Source organism: Bos grunniens, chromosome 14, assembly GCF_055505025.1.
Source record: "Bos grunniens cultivar Pamir isolate PY7600 chromosome 14, Bosgru_T2T1.0, whole genome shotgun sequence".
NCBI classification, from domain to species: Eukaryota; Metazoa; Chordata; class Mammalia; order Artiodactyla; family Bovidae; genus Bos; species Bos grunniens.
Window position 1 is genome coordinate 65,702,719 of NC_141178.1, and position 19,209 is coordinate 65,721,927.

The 19,209-nt window shown below is 42.5% G+C and overlaps 1 protein-coding gene across 50 annotated transcripts in view; it reads left to right on the plus strand.

The window, feature by feature from the left end:
• The first annotated feature begins 597 nt into the window (after positions 1–597).
• The window catches only part of TBC1D31 (TBC1 domain family member 31), a 66,771-nt gene continuing 48,159 nt past the window's right edge, over positions 598–19,209 (plus strand). For 30 of the 50 annotated variants that reach the window (XR_015140900.1, XR_015140898.1, XR_015140899.1 and 27 more), the window contains exons 1-4: positions 598–794; positions 5,707–5,853; positions 9,571–9,686; positions 13,195–13,373. Coding sequence is in view for 30 of the 50 variants with exons in the window: in XM_086337053.1 (XP_086193179.1) it covers positions 718–794; positions 5,707–5,853; positions 9,571–9,686; positions 13,195–13,373 (519 nt within the window). In the remaining 20 variants the exon portion in view is untranslated. Of the gene's footprint in view, positions 795–3,392; positions 3,490–5,706; positions 5,854–9,317; positions 9,424–9,570; positions 9,687–13,194; positions 13,374–19,209 lie in introns of all 50 variants that reach the window. The other 20 variants (XR_015140906.1, XR_015140907.1, XR_015140905.1 and 17 more) reach the window with 4 other exon arrangements.

Consider the following 19,209-nt stretch of genomic DNA (forward strand, 5'->3'; position numbering starts at 1 on the left):
ATGAGTTTGAGTAGACTCTGGGAGTTGGTGACAGACAGGGAGCCCTGGCATGCTGTGGTCCATGGGGTCACAAAGAGTCGGACACGACTGAGCGACTGAACTGAACTAGACTATGGAACTGAAACAACACTCATGACGACGGTAAAAAGGTCAACAAGAGCAGACTTATCAAGATTCTTTTTGAACCGGAATACTCTATAAAAGGAACCCTTTAACTCTCCATGCATTTGGGTCCTTTCTTCTCTATTAGTTGTCTGTACAACTTCTTAATCCCTAAACGCAATGTGAAACACAATCCGGGGCCACTGGGTAAAGTTATTTTCTTTGCTTCCCTTGGGAGTCTAAAACTCACCGAGGCGCCCAGAGATCAGAATTCCCAAGGCGACACCAAGCGCCCATGTTACACCTGCAGAAAACTACGACTCCCAGAAGGCTTTGGGAGGCGGACCGCGAAAGGGGTGGAGCCTAAGGGAGAAGGTCGTTGGCCGATTCCATCGTCCGGAGCGGGAAGGGTTGGCTGGGCGGAGTTTGGGAGGGAAGGCCCGATTAGTTGTAAATAGAAATATCGGCGTCCTGCGCGCGGTTGGTACGATCCACGCGGAGGATCCCTGCAGCCTCGGCCGGCGCTTGAAGTTTCCCGGGCCGGGAGCGCGGCGCTTGCTGGGAAGGCGCCGAGACCGTTGTCCGGGCCGGCGGCGGCCGCGCGGGAGCTGCGACATGCAGAGCACAGACCTGGGCAGCAAGGAGAGCGGCAAGATATGGCACCGCAAGCCATCCCCGGCCACTCGGGACGGGTACAGGCCGCGGCGGGAGGAGGCGCGCGCTGGAGGGGGATGGAGGCTGGCGAGGGGCGGGTCCGCGGTTTCGGGGAGGCGTTTGCGGGTCCGTTGGGGAAGGCCTCGGGAGAGGGGTGCGGGGAACCGGACGGAGGTTCTGGTTCTTACCCTGCTCGTGATCCCCGGGTTGGGTGACCTCTGATAAACGCAGGTAGCTCGACTTTGATGATCGTTAGAGACCCCCTTCCCCTGTCTTGGGGACAGGAGTCTCAATTAGGATCAGCGTGGAGGGCCTGATTTATGCTGGGGAATTTGCACTTCTGATGGGAGCCAGGACTGCCTGCTTTAATTAGCCCGGAATCCCTGTGGTATTCCTGGCACGCGGTAGATGCTCAGTAACTTATTTGTTAATTATAACATCTGGGAAAGAACTCAGGAGGAGGAACGGATGCCGGAGAAGAATGCACTTCTCCCTCTTCCAAATGCCATCCTTAAATCTTTTATCCATTCTTGAATCATTGTTAGCAGTCGGGCATGCAAGCATTCTAGTCATCAACTGTTTGATGAGCACCTACTTCTGTGCCAGGCTTCTAAGCGCTGGGGGACAGTTGCGGAACGCAACAAACTTCTGATTCTCTCGGAGTTATGAATTAATGTGTATCCAGCGTAGGTCAGCCTTCTAGTAAGGTCAGCGTTGCTGCTGCTTTTTTAAAAAATAGACTTTGTTTCTTTAGGACAGGTTTAGGTTCGCAGCAAAATTGAGAGGAAGGTACAGAGATTTCCCATGCATCCCCTGCCTCCACACACGCCTAGCCACACCTTTACTAGTGTCCCCCACCAGAGCAGTACACTTGTTGCAGTTGCTCAGCCTGTGTTGACACATGGTTACCAACCGAATTCCACTGTTTACATTAAGATTCAGTCTTCGTGTTCTACATTCTGTAGGTTTGGACAAATGTATAATGACCCATCCACCATTATGGTCTCATACAAAATATTTTCACTGCTCTAAGAATCCTCTTGCTCTGCCCAGTCATCCCTTCCTCCCCAGCTCTTCCTTTCATGCTTTTCCCCGGTCTCTGTCCTGTTTGATGCTTTTGTGTGACTTTAATGGGAGCCTTTGTCCCAAAGTGGTGCCATATTGGTGCCGTGTTAATCTTACTGCTTTTAATCCCTTAGGATTCCATTGACTTTACTGCCTCACTTGTGTTCATATTTCATGTGTTTCTCGTTCTAGTAATTTTTCTGTTGATTCTTTGGTTGCTTCTCAAAAAATCAGTAGAGTTTGAGTGCCAACTGCAAAAGCACAGTGCTGCACATGATTCCATTAGCTTATTTGGTTTCTGGTTGTTCTCAGTCCTCCAGGAATGTTGCCGTATCATCTCCTTTGAATTAACATTTCGTCTGGAACAGGAATTCTTCCATATAGATTTTTCACTCCCAAAGTTGGAGTTTATGTAAATATCACCTCTACTTATTTTAAAAAATTTGTTTGTTTGTTTGTTTGTTTTGGCTGTGCTGGGTCCTAGTTGTGGCATGTGGAATCATAGTTCACCCGCCAAGGGTTGAACCCACGTCGCCTGCATTTAGAAGGTGGATTGTCAGCCACTGGACCACCAGGGAAGTCCCAACGCCGCCTCTACTTCTGAGATTCTCTAAATGTTCTAAAAATTATGCCTACCCACAGTAATTTTTTTCCTTACTGTTAATATCTAGATACACATACAAGATTCAGAAAATGACTCACATTTGTGTGAAAATGTCCTTATCTGTTTCTTCCACTAAAACATTGTTTCTTTTGTTCATTAATACCCTTTGTTATGATGTTGAGAAGGGCAGGGGGGTGGGGAGCGCTGACTGTGGAGTCAGAGGGACTGCAGTTGAAGTAAATGTCCGCCCACCAGCTCTGTGACCTTGGGCAAGTTAATCTTAGGCAGTAAGTGAAGATAATGGTACTTAACAGCAAGATTGTCTTAGGGAATTAGTGTCTCATGTATCTGGGTATTCAGTAAATATTTGATGTTTTTATTATGTTTAAGGACTGAGGAGCACCATCAGGCAAATTACGAGCCATTGAAAAACAGTTCTAAAATAAATACTTGTATGTGTGATTTATATGAAAAGTCAGAAGGACAGAATTTTGCTATTAAATGTGATTATGTCATGATGGTACGGTTATAATAAAATTATTAGTGTCTTTCTGTATTTTCCATATTTTGAACAATGATCATGTAATTTCGTAATCCACACACACATCGTAAACATTATAGAAAAAAGACTGGAGGGAAAAGTCCTTTGCTTGGTGGAAGTTTAATTGCCAGGGAACATATTGATGTTGTTACTTATTGTCTCAATACATTCTCCCCACTCCCCTTTGGGAATGTCAGAGAAAAACCAGAGCTGGACAAGAGTTAAAGTGGTGAAAAGAAACATTATTCAAGACTATTATTGCAAGAGAGGAAGCAATACCTCAGTGTAGAACTGGAGTTGATGTGTTCTGGGCTGGGTTCAGAACACAGCCTGAGCAAGAGGGAAGTTATAGACAGAGACCAAGGTAGGGGGTCAGAGGATGGAAAGTTACCAAGAGAGAACATCTAGGGTAAATCTACCTCACAGGATTCTTGCTGAAGATGGGCCAGAGTGATCAGACAGCAGTTGGGAGATGATGGAGAATGAGGAACCTCATCAGGTGTCAAGGATGATAGTATTAAAGGTAGGGGGTTCTTATTAAACTGACTGAGCATGCTTGCTAAAATTAGATTTTTCAAGGGAATGTACAGATGAGCCTAGGAGAAGGTTCTGAAGCCTGATTAAAGTTTGGTCAAGCCGAGAATCTTTGTCAGGAACTAGATAGAAATAATTTTACTGTTTCATCCAATGAGTCTCAGAAGCCTTATTTTTAAATAAAGAAAATGTTTGATATACTTAATTTGGTGGTTTTTAAATGAAGTGATAATGAGGCAATTGTTTCCAGTATTAAAATTCAAATTCATTAAAAGTCAATTAAGAAATTTCATGATTTGAAAACTTGTTGCAGGAGAGAGTGGGCTTCCCAGGTGGCACTACTGGTAAAGAACCTACCTGCCAATGCAGGAGACACAGGAGACGGGAGTTCAGTCCCTGGGTTGGGAAGATCCCTGGAGGAGGGCACAGCAACACACTTGAGTGTTCTTTTCTGGAGAATGCCATGGACAGAGGAACCTGGCAGGTTACAGTCCATGGGGTCTCGAAAAGTCAGACATGACTGAAGCGACTTAACATGCATGCATGCAGGAGAGAGCGGAGAAGGCAATGGCACCCCACTCCAGTACTCTTGCCTGGAAAATCCCATGGATGGAGGAGTCTGGTAGACTGTAGTCCATGGGGTCGCTAAGAGTCGGACACGACTGAGCGACTTCACTTTCACTTTTCACTTTCATGCATTGGAGAAGGAAATGGCAACCTACTCCAGTGTTCTTGCCTGGAGAATCCCAGGGACGAGGGAGCCTGGTGGGCTTCCGTCTATGGGGTCGCACAGAGTCCGACATGACTGAAGCAACTTAGCAGCAGCAGCAGCAGGAGAGAGTGGGGTTACTCTGGTCTTCATGACCCATGTATTATTTTAAGGAGTTAATTAGTTCTGCAGATTTATAAGTTTGCTTTTCAGCAGATATATGGTATTGATCTTGCTCTCAAAAAATAATACCTTTAGACAGATGTAATCATATTTTTAGATTGAAGTTAAAGCTCCAATACTTTGGTCACCTGATGCGAAGAGCTGACTCATTGGAAAAGACCCTGATGCTAGGAAAGATTGAGGGCAGGAGGAGAAGGGGGTGACAGAGGATGAGACGGTTCGATGGCATCACTGACTCAGTGAACATGAGTGAGCAAATTCCTGGAGGTAATAAAGGACAGGGAAGCCTGGAGTGCTACAGTTCATAGGGTCGCAAAAAGTAGGACATGACTGAGCGACTGAACAACAACAACAGATATACTTGAAAATAAAATTCATGTATACTTGGAACACCCAGAGTCACAAAAACAAAGTCTCATCAGGGTATTTTAAAATTAGGATATTGAATTGAAATTTTTCTTACATATGGTAGTTTGTGATTTATATAAAACTACTTTTCGTTAATTACTTCATTGTTTATGTCTTGCTTGGTGTAACAATCCAACTACTCGGTCAAAAATACATTTTCTTATCATACCCTGTTGTCTGTCACTTAAATCTGCTCATGTGTGTGTTTATCTTTTTAAATAATTTTTTTAAGTAATTTGTTGGCTGTGCTGGGTCTTCGTTGCCACACGGGCTTTCCTCTGGTTGTGGCGAGCAGAGGCTGCTCTCCAGATGTGGTGTGCAGGTTGCTGCTGTCGCAGAGCACGGGCTCTAGGGTGCACAGCCTTCGGTGGTTCCAGCGGAAAGGCTTAGTGGTTGCAGTTCCTGGGCTCTAGAGCACAGGCTCCGTAGCTCTGGTGCACAAGCTTAGTTGTTCTCCAGCATGTTGTTCTGTGGAATCGTTCAGGACCAGGGATGGAACCAGTGTTCCCTGCATTGGCAGACGGATTCTTTACCCTGAGCCACCAGAGAAACTATTTTTTTAGTGTCTATCTCTACTACTGTGCTGAAAGCTTTGTAAGGGCAGGGCCTCTGTCTATCAACTACCCTTATCTCCTGGCTTATGCAGTGTCCAATGCTTTGTGAGTTTTTAGGTGTTTGATGAATAAACGAACAGTAGCAACTCTGATAATAACATCCTATACAGTTTTCAGAAGTCACTGTGTGGTTGCTTCTAGGACAGGAGGAGGAGAAGTAGAAGAGGGAAGAAGGGGTAGGCAAAAAACTTCAAAATTAGTGAGGTGTACTACACAATGCATGGGCTTCATAATAAAAAGTAATGCTTGACATAGAGTTTAATGGTTTTTTGTTTTGTTTGTTTTTTGGCAGAATTATAGTGAACATCATTCACAACACTTCGGATTACCTTCCCAAAGTTTTAAGATTCTTGAACGTGGCTTTTGATAGCTCGGGTGATTGTTTAATTGCTGGGGACCATCATGGAAATATCTATGTTTTTGACTTGTGTGGAAACAGGTGAGCAAATACTTTGGATATTTACCAAGTGATTACTTTCTTGACTGTTTTAGTACCTACCATTGATTATTCATTTAGAAAGATTTATTAAGTACTTACTATATTTCAGACACTTTGTAAAATTCTGCCGTTAGTGCTGGTGGAATAAAGTGAGAAAGAATAGAAAGACAAAATGGTTGGGTTTTTTTTAAAGAGAATTAAAGTTCTAGTTTTAACAGCATCTCTAGTAGCTTGTTTTTTCTTAAATTTCAACCTTCATTATCTCTAGTTTATCGGTTAATGTCTGGTACCTGTTTAGAAAAAGCACAGTGGCCTTTATATAATGCATTATTGTCAGAGTGAACTAGATCTAGGAATCTTTACAGATTTGATCATCACTCTTCCTCCTCTTCTTTTCCTTTACCAAACAATTTAGTGAGAATGCATTAGGTGGGAATTGATGGAGGTAGTCATCGTTGCAGTGGGGGTCGGTGGAACGGGAAAACTGTGCTGGCCCAGCCAGAGAGTCAGAAAGTGTCTGTGTGGGGATGGGGGCAGTCATGGGAAGGACGGGGACTTTGGTCGAATGAGTGTGTTGAGGCTAATGGGGGCCAGGTTCCTGACTATTGGAAAGAGGAGTTGCAAATATGGAGAAGGAGAAAACTAGACTAAACCCTGTGGACCCGGATTGGATTTGGTTCTGTCTGTATGAATCCTTGGTTTTGAATATATGTAGACAGACAGAGAAATAAATAGAGGTGTGTGTATGAGAAAGTGAATGAATTATATGGACATAAATTTCCTAGCATTGTTCACTGATAGGGCCTGGAAGCAATAACACCCCAGTAGTAATGAATATACCCAGTGCCCAGTTCTTTTCTAAATATCAGTCTGCTTCAAGGAATTCGGGATCCTTGGAGAAACAGCAAGTTTTAGGATGGAGGCAGGGAAGATACAAGATAAGCCTGCAGTGCTTTGTAGCCAGAAAGAAGGACTCTGTCAAAGAAGGATGGGGATGTGTCCAAAGGACAGAAGTGTCACCTTGAAGGCGCTCTCTCTGGGCAGATTGGAGACAGTGAGTTTCAAAATAAATGATAGTGGTGGCTCGTAGCCCACTGAATAAAATGGAAATCTGGGAATTCATGCTGCAGTCAACAGTTTAATGGGGATAGATGTTTGCAGTCACAGAGTACCTCCCCCCAAAATACTTACTAAAGAGAAAAAAAAGCAGTAATCTTACAGTGAAGAAGCCTGGCAGACGCCACCTCATCAAAGGATTAAAGTTAAAATAACCAGTAGTGGGGCAAATCAGAGTTCGTGTGCCACCTGATAGGGTGCAGTGGTGAGAGCATAGTGTCACTTCTCTCATATTCCTGCCAAAGACAGGTGACCTGAGTCTCATCAGTAGAGCCAGCTGGCAAAGCTAAATTAGGGCCATTGGATAGCAAGACTGGCTTGTGATCTTCACAGGGGTCAAGGACATGAAGGATGCGGAAAGCCTGAAGACTTGCAGACGGAGGGAGCCTAGACACGCGACAAGTCAAGGCTTGGGTCTGGACCGATCCCTTTGCTGTAAAGGAGGTTTTTAGGACAGTGGACAAAACTGAGGTCTGGGGATTAGACAGTAGTAATATATAATTTTCGGATTTTGATGATTTTATTGTGGTTATATAGGAAACTTTCCTTGTTCATAGGAAACGTGATTTCGGTAACCTAATTCTCAAATAGTTCAGGGAAAGAAGAGCTCATAAATGATTTATCTGTCTGTGATTTACTGGGTAGAAATGTGTTAATCATTGTTTCCACTCCTTACCTAATGGTCATAATTCTCCCACCCATTACTCTTGCATAACCTACGCAGCCAGTTCCCAATTGTAAATCAATATACCTGTCTCTTTGCTCCCACTAAACAAAATAAAATAAAAATCCCAAACTAAACAAAATAAAAATAATTGTTGATTGACTGCATTATAGAGCAATGAACTTCAACATCAGTGATGCAGGTACTTCATTTGCTTTTATCTGTTCTCATTTACTCATTCCATTCTTCTCCGAGTTTTCCAAACCTTAACCAATCTCTGCGGTTCCTTGTGTTCAGACTCTACTCTTACTCTGACTGCCTACCCTCCTAATTCATGGGAAAATAGACACACTCAAGCTTCCTTTCCTTCTTCCCACCACAACCTCCAATATATCTGCAAGTCCAACTGTTTGTAAAACTAGATGATCCTCATTTGTAACACTGCTAATCTCTATTTCTATGGCCGCCTGTGGGACTTTGCACCCTGAATGTTCCTCTCTTTTATTCTGTCCACTGTTCCTTTTCTCTCTGTAGATATTCACATCCGAGTAGAGGTACGTGTGGCGTAGCTGTGACCTGAGATCAGGCCTGTCTAATCCTGAAGGCCACTGCAGTGGGCCCACTTGTAATCTTCCTAGTCGCTTAATCCAGTGGTCTTGTTTCAGTTCTCATCTTACTAAATACTCTTGTCTTCCATCCTTTATGAAATTTTTCTTTTGCTTCAAGGTACAAGTCTTTCCTGACTTTCCCGCCTCTGAGGTCGGTTTTCCCCTTGCTTTGCTGACTTTTCCACTGTCTTTGCCGTTATTGTCCTGCCACTGGGGCATCTGTCCCCAGCGTGCTTCTTTCCGTATTCTCTGTATTCTTTTTAATCAGCTCATTACCACCAGGCCTCAGGCTTCAGCTGCCGTGGAACATTGTTAACTCAGACCTGCTTCCCCCACCCACTGGGGAGCTTCTAGATAGCACTGTCTAAAGCCGTAGCCACCGACTGCCCTCAGCCCTTGAGAGGTGGCTTGGCCAAGTTGAGATTCATTGATGGTATAAAATACACTGGGTTTTGAAGATTCACTGTGAGAAAAACGAATGTACAATATCTCTGATGGTTTTTTATTAAATGTTGAAATGATAATTTAGATACACAATGAATTAAGTTTAATATGTTAAGATTAATTTTATATGTTTTTAGCTTTTAATGTGGCTTCTAGAAAATTTTTAGTAACACACATGGCCTGTATTCCATTTCTTTGGGACAGCACAGCTCTAAATGCTTTTCAAAGGCCTTAATCAGTTCAGTTCAGTTCAGTCGCTCAGTCGTGCCGACTCTTTGCGACCCGGTGGACTGCAGCACGCCAGGCCTCCCTGTCTTTAATGCTACATGTTTAAAACCAGAATTACTATTTCCTACCGCCGCACTTGTTCCTCTTTTGCTGAAGTTTGAAAACTTCATTTTTTTGGTTAATGAAACTCTAGCTAGGTGCCAAGTACTCTGCTAAGCACTTAAACATACATTATTTCACTTAATCATCATGTGTTCATTTAACCATCACGACAACCTTATGAGACATCTTTTATCTCCATTTCACATGTGAGGGTTCCTGATTCCTCCCTCTTCACCCCCCGTTTGATGCATCACCAGACCTTTCTCCCCTTGACTTCTGACACCTTTCCATTTTACACCCAGAATCCTCTTCCTAAAAGACATGCCTGGCCGTGGTTCTGGTCTGCTCAAAAGCTCTCGATGGCTCCCCATCCCATGGAAGTAAGATCCAAACGCCTCTCCATGGCAGGTAGCCCTCTTCGTCATCTGCTTTGTTCTGCCAAAATGGGAGTTCATTTTCCTGGGTTTCGTTTTCTTCTTCTCTAAGGACTCTGCTGACATGAAGTTTTACAATATCGGAAGAAATTCTGATACTAACACAGTAATCTCTTACTAGGTTTAATCTTGTTCAGCGAACAGCGCAAGCTTGCACAGCTCTGGCCTTTAATCTTCATAGGAAGTCTGAATTCCTTGTGGCATTAGCTGATTATTCTATTAAATGTTTCGATACAGGTAAGAAGTCCTATTTATTTTTTGAAGCAGAGTGACATGTAGGTGGAAATACTGCAGGGAGTTGGCCAGTCTGTACAGTCTGAGGGGAGAGAGCAGACCCCACAAGACAGCTCTCACTTCAGACACTGGCCACAAATTTGGGGATCCCAAGGCCATCCTCACATCAGATCAATAGGCTGCAAATTCAGGGTTCCCCACAGCTACCCCCAGGTTTTAGAATTCAGTAGAATGATTCACAGAATTCACTATGCTTATGATTATAGTTTTTAAAAAAATAACTTTATAGCAAAAGTATACAAATTAAAACCAGCCAAAGGAAGAGACGCATTGGGTGGATTCTGGGAGGCTCCCAAAAGAGATGCTTCCATCATCCCCAAGGACACATTACCCTCCCAGCATCCACATGTGGCCATCTGCACCGAGTACTGCCACACCAGGAAATTGACCTAAGCTCTTGAGTTTTTATTGGGACTCCATTACATCAGCGTTTGGTTGCCAACTTGGTTGAACTCCGTTTCCAGCCTCCTTCTCTCTGGAGGTTGGGCTAATAGTATGAGACCCAAAGCCTCAGCCTTCTAATCACTCATGTGGTTGGTCGTTATGGTGTGGCCAGCCCCCACTCTGAGGTTCTCTGTGTAGCACAAACCATCTGTTTTGTCCAGGGACCTACCACAGATAACAGAGACACTCCCACCACTGGGGAAATTCCAAGGGTGTAGAGGTTGCTGGACAAAGGCCATGCATACCTCTCTTTGAAGGCCAAATTCCTTACTGCATATGTACAAGGATAAATACTTTTTAAATTTTACATGTGTATTGATATTTTTTGCCACATTATACTTTTTAATAGAGAACTAAAGAGTTCTATAAACTGAACTTATTATTAAGAAAAAAAATCTCAACTGCGTTGTTTTTCTTGTTAATGTATCAGATACAACATTTAGAAAGATTGTAAACAATAAGAATAGTAATAATAGTGCTGGCTAACACTTATATAGCGTTTACTCCTTGCCAGGTACTGGTCTATGATTTTATACATATTATTAATTTTAATCATCATAGTAACCCACAGAGATGGTTACTATTCTTATGCCCAGTTTTCAGATGAGGAAACTGAGGCACAGAAATAGATTAACCAGGTTTCCACAGCTTGGTAAGCAGCAGAGCCAGGATTTCTAATCTGGGAGTCTTGCTGCAGGCCCCTGATCCCAGTCACTGCCACCCTCTCACAGCACCTGCAGGAAGGAAAGGCAGTCATGCCCAGAGACAGTCAGTGCTTTTATATCAGGGGCCCACCTGTCTAATCTATTTTCTTTGCATATACTTTTTTTATACTTTAACAAATGTATGATCATCCTATCTATATCATTTGATAGAATCACTTCCTTCCCTTGTGAAAAATTTATGTGTTTAAGATCAATACTCAATAATTCTACTCTAGAAATGTTTGCAATACAAGTTACTACTATTGTTTGGCCTCACCCTGCAGGCTTGTGGGCTCTTAGTTTCCCAACCAAGAAATTGAACCGGTGCCCCCTGAAGTGGAAGCACGGAATCCTAGCTTCTGGGCCACCAGGGAATTCCTTATACCATGACTATTAATGTTTATTACCTTTTAATGACTATTACCTTTTGGTGGATTTGAAACTGTTTTCAGTTTTTGGTATTACACACACTGCTGATACAGAAGTTCTGATACACTAAGTCTTTAAACTCATCTGTGACTGCTTTCCTTGGATTCCATCAGCCCCTTCTCCTCTCATCTTAGTTGTATCTTTTATACCCTCTCCTGTCTTATGGAAACCCTCGTAACAAAGCCCTTTCCTTACTGTCGTCTCCACCTCCCCAGCCACCTCCCTCTCTCCACTGCCGGATCCTGTGTCTTCCCCGCTGCATGCGTGGGTTCTGACCCTTGCCTCTTCCCCTGCAACCCCCACTCCATGCCTCTGAGACTTCTATCTCCAGGGTCTTTAGTAACCTCTGATCATATAAATCCTCTTCATACTTTTCATTTTGTTTCTCCATAGCTTCTAACACTTTAGCTCCTTTCAGGAGTCTTGGTTTTCTACTGTTAACCTCTCTTGGGTCTACTTTTCTGACTTTTCTGGGTTCTTTTGTGATTCCTAGACTTTTGGATGGGCCTTCCCTGATGGCTCAGACTGTAAGGAATTCTGCGTGGAAGGCAGAAGACCCACGTTCAATCCCTGGGTTGAGAAGTTCCCCCGGAGAAGGAAATGGCAACCCACTCCAGTTGGGTATTTGACCCAATTAAAAAGAAAAAGTAGAGGAACCCACATAGGTTGTCAACTTTTAATTTTGCTAATTGACATTGGAAAAAACAATGTAACTTCATGAAATGGAGTGGTTTTTTTTTTTAACAAACTTAGAAAGATATAATAGATTTAAAGGTAGTATTTTAAATTCAGTTTTGTGGAAAACTCATCATGTTATGCTTATTTTTCTTTTCTCACTGAAGGCCAGTGAAAAATTGCCCATTAAGTGACGCCAGACTTCAGACTGGTGTTTGGAAGCCAGTCCTCCCTTCCCAAGCGTTTATCTGTTCCTCTGTCTTCAGTTTGACCTACTTTATATCTTAATGTTTCCCAGATTTACATCTGGCTTTCTGGGCCCCAGGTTCATCTTTCTGGAGGAACAAACCAAATCTGACCATAAAACTGTAACATGCCTGTCATAGGAAACTTGGAAACACAGAAAAATGTAAAGAGAAAATAAAAATCACTACAATTTTACTACCCACTGATAATTATCGTGGAGGGTTTTTGATGTTCTCTTGAACGTGACACGACAGAAGGCTGGGCTTTCTCTTGACATAGTTGTGTGTGTCTTTTTTCTCTGCCTGTGTGTCACACATGCAGACACACACACACACACAGTCAGTTTTTAGAAATCAAATCTGTTATCTCTTCTCACACTAAGTCTGATCCCCCTTGTGTATTTATGTCACATAGTAGAGTCACCTCCTGTTTACGTAACTAAACTGGAGCCACTGGATCCACTGAATCACTGAGTCCTTTGATTTTTTTCCTTTGTAGCTCTTGAGTTTGTTCCTTTCCCCATTGCCACATGCTTAGTAGAGACCCTCCTCATCTCCTGCCTGGATTATCACAGCAACAGATTAACTAGTCATTTTGTAATCTCTTCCTCCTCTCCAGTATATTCACTATGTCTTCAAAGTGCTCTTTCTGAAACAGCCCAGATACGGTATTCTTACATATAAGACTATTTCAAGAGAAAGCCCAGGCTTCTGTCATGTCACGTTCAAGACTGTTCTTAAACCCCCTTTCAGCCTCATCTCCTCCTGCCTCCCTGATAATCCACGTGACTACCATGTCCCCTGGTGCACTTCATCAGCCAGTCACAGGCTTCTGTTCTTTTCAGATGTTAATGGAGTTGAAGGGACCTCATGTGATCCCTGGCCATCTGTTGAATCTGTTCTTGGATGAAATACCAGGTTTGACCTGTATGACTGTTTGCCTTTTTCCCTCAGTCACCAAGGAGCTGGTTAGCTGGATGAGAGGGCATGAATCATCGGTGTTTTCGATCTCTGTGCACGGGTCAGGGAGATACGCCATTACCACCTCCTCTGATACAGCACAGCTCTGGGACTTGGATACCTTCCAGAGAAAAAGAAAGCTGAATATTCTCCAGTCTGTTGGAATACAGAAGGTCAGTGGACAGAGCGAGTCTTGGTCTGTGGTGCTTCTCAGGCTAGTTTGTGGATCAGCCGGATACGGATGTTATAAGTAATGTTTCATTTTGCCTCAGTTATGTCAGCAACAAGCAAAACTGTTTTATTATTTACAGTATGTAACTTCAACTTTAGTTAGGTGATAGTTTTTACTTAGCTGATTGATTTTATTTCTTAACCCAATTATGAAAAAGTCTAAATGTATAGAAGATTTGTAAGAATTTCACAGTGAGCACATGTGCATCCACCACCTAGGTCCCGCTGTACCATACCGTACTTCGTTGCTGTTTAGTTGCTAAGCTGTGTCCAACTCTTTGTGACTGTATGGACTGTAGCCTGCCAGGCTCCCCTGTCCATGGGATTCTCCAGGCAAGAATACTGGAGTGGGTTGCCATTTCCTTCTTCAGGGGATCTTCCTGTGTCTGGGGATCTAACCTGTGTCTCCTGCATTGGAAGGTGAATTCTTTACTGGTAAGCCACCTAGGAAGCGCATATCATACTTACACATATTAGTAGACTATATTATGAATCTATCCATCTGTCTGTCCCTTCGTTTATTAACTCACTTTTTTTTTTTTTTTTAAGTAAATTGTGGACATCAGTATACTTGCTCATCAGTGCTTCAGCCTGCATTTAAATTGGGTTTAGTACTTGTTGATGTAAACTTTGTTTTTAATGTATGTCTTAAGCATTCATTTGTTAAATTTTGATAAATGCATATACGTTTGTAATGTGCAAACCTATTGTTACCACTGGAGAAGGCAATGGCACCCCACTCCAGTACTCTTGCCTGGAAAATCCCATGGACGGAGGAGCCTGGTGGGCTGCAGTCCATGCGGTCGCTAAGAGTCGGACACACCCCGCCCCCTCGCGGGAAACGGGGGCGGGGGGTGGGGGGGGCGCCGGGGGCCTCCCACTTATTCTACACCTCTCATGTCTCTTCACCGTGCCAGACTAGAGTCAAGCTCAACAGGGTCTTCTTTCCCCGCTGATTCTGCCAAGCCCGTTCCCTTGGCTGTGGTTTCGCTGGATAGTAGGTAGGGACAGTGGGAATCTCGTTCATCCATTCATGCGCGTCACTAATTAGATGAGGAGGCATTTGGCTACCTTAAGAGAGTAATAGTTACTCCCGCCGTTTACCCGCGCTTCATTGAATTTCTTCACTTTGACATTCAGAGCACTAGGCAGAAATCACATCGCGTCAACACCCGCCGCGGGCCTTCGCGATGCTTTGTTTTAATTAAACAGTCGGATTCCCCTGGTCCGCACCAGTTCTAAGTCGGCTGCTAGGCGCCGGCCGAGGCGAGGCGCCGCGCCGCGCCTGGCCGACCGATGGCACCCCACTCCAGTACTCTTGCCTGGAAAATCCCATGGACGGAGGAGCCTGGCGGGCTGCAGTCCATGCGGTCGCTAAGAGTCGGACACGACTGAGCGACTTCACTTTCACTTTAAACTTTCATGCTTTAGAGAAGGAAATGGCAACCCACTCCAGTGTTCTTGCCTGGAGAATCCCAGGGACCGGGGAGCCTGGTGGGCTGTCGTCTATGGGGTCGCACAGAGTCAGACACGACTGAAGTGACTTAGCATAGCATAACATTGTTACCACCATCCCAGAAAGTTCCATCATATCCCTTCCCAGGTAAGCACTCCTCTGATGTTCTTCTACCGTGGGTTAGTTTTATCTGTTCTAAAATTTCACAGAAGTAGAGCTTTTCAGTAATGGTTTGTGTAAAGCCTTTTTTCATTCAGCATCATGTTTTTGAGATTCATCCTTGCTGTTTTATGCATCAGTTGTTTGTACCTTTCTGTTGCTCATCAGTATTCCATTGTACACTTGTATCACTTTTTAAAAATCCATTTCTTTTGTTTTTAAGGTTTGTTTTTGTTTGCTATTTGATTAGCTAAATGCTGTTTTCAGGATTGCATCTCCCATTTAATTAATTTGCTTCAGGTTATATTATACATGCAGTATTGCTTTTAATTTCTTGGTTATTAGCATGAACAACTAGCAGTTCATGTCATTTTGTAGTCTCCACAAAAATCCCAGGGTTCTTAATCATTTAAAAAAGGTATAAGTTACAGCCAGCTTACTCATCAGCTATTTTGGTCAAATGCCTTGGTAGGTTTTTTCTTCAGTTGCTTTAATACTTAAGTTTTTTTAAAGTCTAAGAAAGAGAACACTGAAAGTTGAAGCCACAATGGAAACAGTCATGAAACAATGACACAAAAACCATCTATTATTTTTACCATGAAACTAGAATAGTATACACTAAAGAGCTGCCAGGTTTAACCTTGGCTTGGTGGTTCAGACATTTTAGTTTAAAAAAATAGGATTCCAAATCTTAGTGATAAAATAAAATTAAATGTAGTAAATGTAAATACAGTATGCAATATACATATAAGTATATTCTTCTAAAATAATAGAATATCATAGTCTATCTTTAGGTTACCAGCAAGCTTTTCCTCAAAAGACTAGATAGTAAACATCTTTGGCTTTGCTGGCAAAGAGCAAAATTGAGGATATGTGTGTACTTACATAACCACCTGAAATGACATAATTTTAAAACATAAAACTCATTCTCTTGGGCCATACAAGAACTGGAGATGAGTCAGATGGTTGTCACTCCTGGCTTATTCTGCTGAAAACAGGAAGTAATTGTAAACTAAACTTAAAGCAAAACTTTAGTTCTTATCAAGTTTTTATTAAACTTATATTTTTACTGCAGTTTTTTACTTTTAAATTTTTATTGGGGCATATTTGATTTACAATGTCGTGTCACTTTCAGATGTACAGTAAAATCAATTAGTTATACATATGTCCACCTTTAGATTCTTTTTGTTAAAAAAAGTTTATTCATCTGCTTCAGGTCTTAGTTGAGGTACACAGAATCTTCGTTGCGGCACATGGACTCTAGTTTGTGGCACGTGGGCTCAGAGGTTGTGCATGGGCTCAGTAATTGTGCATGGGCTTAGTTTCCCTGAGGTATGAGGGGTTTTCGTTCCTTGACTGGGGGTTGAACCTTCGTCCCCTGTGTTGCAAGGCAGATTCTTAACCACTGGATCACCACAGAAATCCCTTTTTAGATTCTCTTCCCATATAAGCCATTACAGAGTATTGAATAGAATGCCCTGTGCTCTGCAGTAGATTCTTTTTAGATATCTGTTTTACCTACAGTAATGTATAGATGTCAGTCTCAGTCTCTCAGTTTATCCTTCCCCCCTTTTATCCCCTGCTAACCATAGCTATAAAGAAAGCTGAGTGCCAAATAATTGATGCTTTTGAACTGTGGTGTTGGAGAAGACTCTTGAGAGTCCTTCTGACTGCAAGGAGATCAACCAGAAAGGAGATCAGTCCTGAGAGTTCATTGGAAGGACTGATACTGAAGCTGAAACTCCAATACTTTGGCCACCTGATGCGAAGAACTGACTCAGTGGAAAAGACCCTGATGCTGGGAAAGATTGAAGGCAGGAGAAGGGGACAACAGAGGATGAGATGGTTGGGTGGCATCACGGATTCAGTGAGTTCGAGTAAACTCTGGGAGTTGGTGATGGATGGGGAAGACTGGCGTGCTGCAGTCCATGGGGTCTCAAAGAGTCAGACACGACTGAGCGACTGAACCTTAAGTTTGTTTTCTACATCTGTGACTCTGCTTCTGTTTTATAACTAAGTTCATTTGTACCATTTTTTTTAGATTCCACATTTAAGTGATGATATTTGTGTTTCTGTGTCTGACTTCACTCAGTATGACAATCCTTAGGTCCATCCATTTACTGTAGATGGCATTGTTTTGTTCTTTTTTATGGCTGAGTCTGCTTTTATATTTTAAATACAAATTTTGTGATTTTTTTTTTCCCATTGATGACACATGGTAACACATGATGATATGGGTTTCATTTATGATTGCTCTTTTAATCTAAAATGGTCTCCCACCTTTTCTCTTTTATTTCCCTAACATTAATTCTTTTTTTTTTTTAAAGACACCAGGCCAGTTAGTTGTGTTGGAAAATGCCACACATTCTGGATTTGTGTTACTGTCTCCTCATTGCATCATTTAACTTGTTTTCTCACCTGATACCTTGTACGTTCAGTTCAGTCACTCAGTTGTGTCTGACCCTCTGCGACCCTATGGACTGCAGGACACCAGGCTTCACTGTCCATCAGCAACTCCTCCTGGAGCTTGTTCAAGCTCATGTCCATCAAGTTGGTGATGCCATCCAACCATCTCATCCTCTGTCGTCCCCTTCTTCTCCCGCCTTCAATCTTTCTCAGCATCAGGGTCTTTTCCAGTGAGTCAGTTCTTCACATCAGGTGACCAGAGTATTGGAGTTTCAGCTTCAGCATCAGTCCTTCCAATGAATATTCAGGACTGATTTATTTTAGGATTGACTGGTTTGATCTCCTTGCAGTCCGAGGGACTCTCGAGAGTCTTCTCCAACACCAAGATTCAAAAGCATCAATTGTTTGGTGCTTAGATTTCTTTATGGTCCAACTCTCACATCCATAGATGACTACTGGAAAAACCATAGCTTTGACTAACGAACCTTTGTTGCAAAGTAGCAGCTGATGCTACTGATTTCTTGGAAACTTGAATTTAAGTCTAAAGTCTTGAGTAGATTCACATGAATCATTTTTGACAAGCTATTCACCTTGTGTGTAAGATGGAAATAATAATCGTGCTTACCTCAGGGTTGGTTTCAGGATTGAAAATGATAATCTGTGCAAAGCGCTTAGCACGAAGCTTGTGCATAATAAGTGCTTAGTTAGCTGTAGCTGCTGCTGTTTCTATATTGCTGTTATTTTTGTTATCTGTTATCCAGCTTTATAGGATTATTTCAGTGCAATTAGGTATCTTCTAAAAAGCTATAAGGTAACTGTATTCTTTTTCTTTTGAACTATATTAAGTAGATGCATAATCCCTTATTAGCAACTCAAAAACCCAGATGTTTTTTAATAACTCATTTGGTGGCAGAATCTGATTGGAATTCATCTGGCAGCAAAATCTGAACTAAGTTGACCTGAGGCTGAAATATTAATATATTTGAGTATGGGGTGTCGCTCTAAGTCACTGAGAGTTCTACATAATGTTACAGAATATGCATTGTATTGGGCTTCCCTGGTGGCTCAGATGGTAAAGAATCTGCTCGCAATGTGGAAGACCCAGGTTTGATCCCTTTCTCAGATCATAAGTAGTTCTGAATTCTGGAACACATCTTCCCTAAAGGTTTCGGATTAGAAACTATCAGTCAATAGTTTGAGTTTGACTTCAAGATGTTTTTAAAGAATTAACTGCTCCATCTGCTTTCCACTGATTTTTGTACCTAGCCGTACTGGTAATTGATAGTAATAGATAGCAATACCACAGGTGGCTCAGTGGTAAAGAATCCACCTGCAGTGCAGGAGACGCAAGGAGACTTGGGTTCAATCCCTGGGTCAGGAACATCCCCTGGAGGAAGAAATGGCAATCCACTTCAGTATTCTTGGCTGGAAAATCTCTTGGACAGAGGAGCCTGGCAGGCTACAGTCCATTGGGTTGCAAAGAGTCCAACACAACTTAACAACTAAACAACAGCAGTAATAGATACCAATTGTTGAGTCCTTATTATGTACTTAACACTTTGTTTTGTTATTTTTAAGCTTAAATAATCCTGAAAGGTAGATACAACTATCCACATTTTATAATTGGGGAAACTGCACTTCAGGAATATTAAGTAACTTGCCCAGTGTCACATAGCTTATGAAAGAGGTGCAGTTCTGAGTTGAAGCTTGGTTTACTCTGAAGTGGCTCCATTATGCTCTCAGGTGAACCAATTACA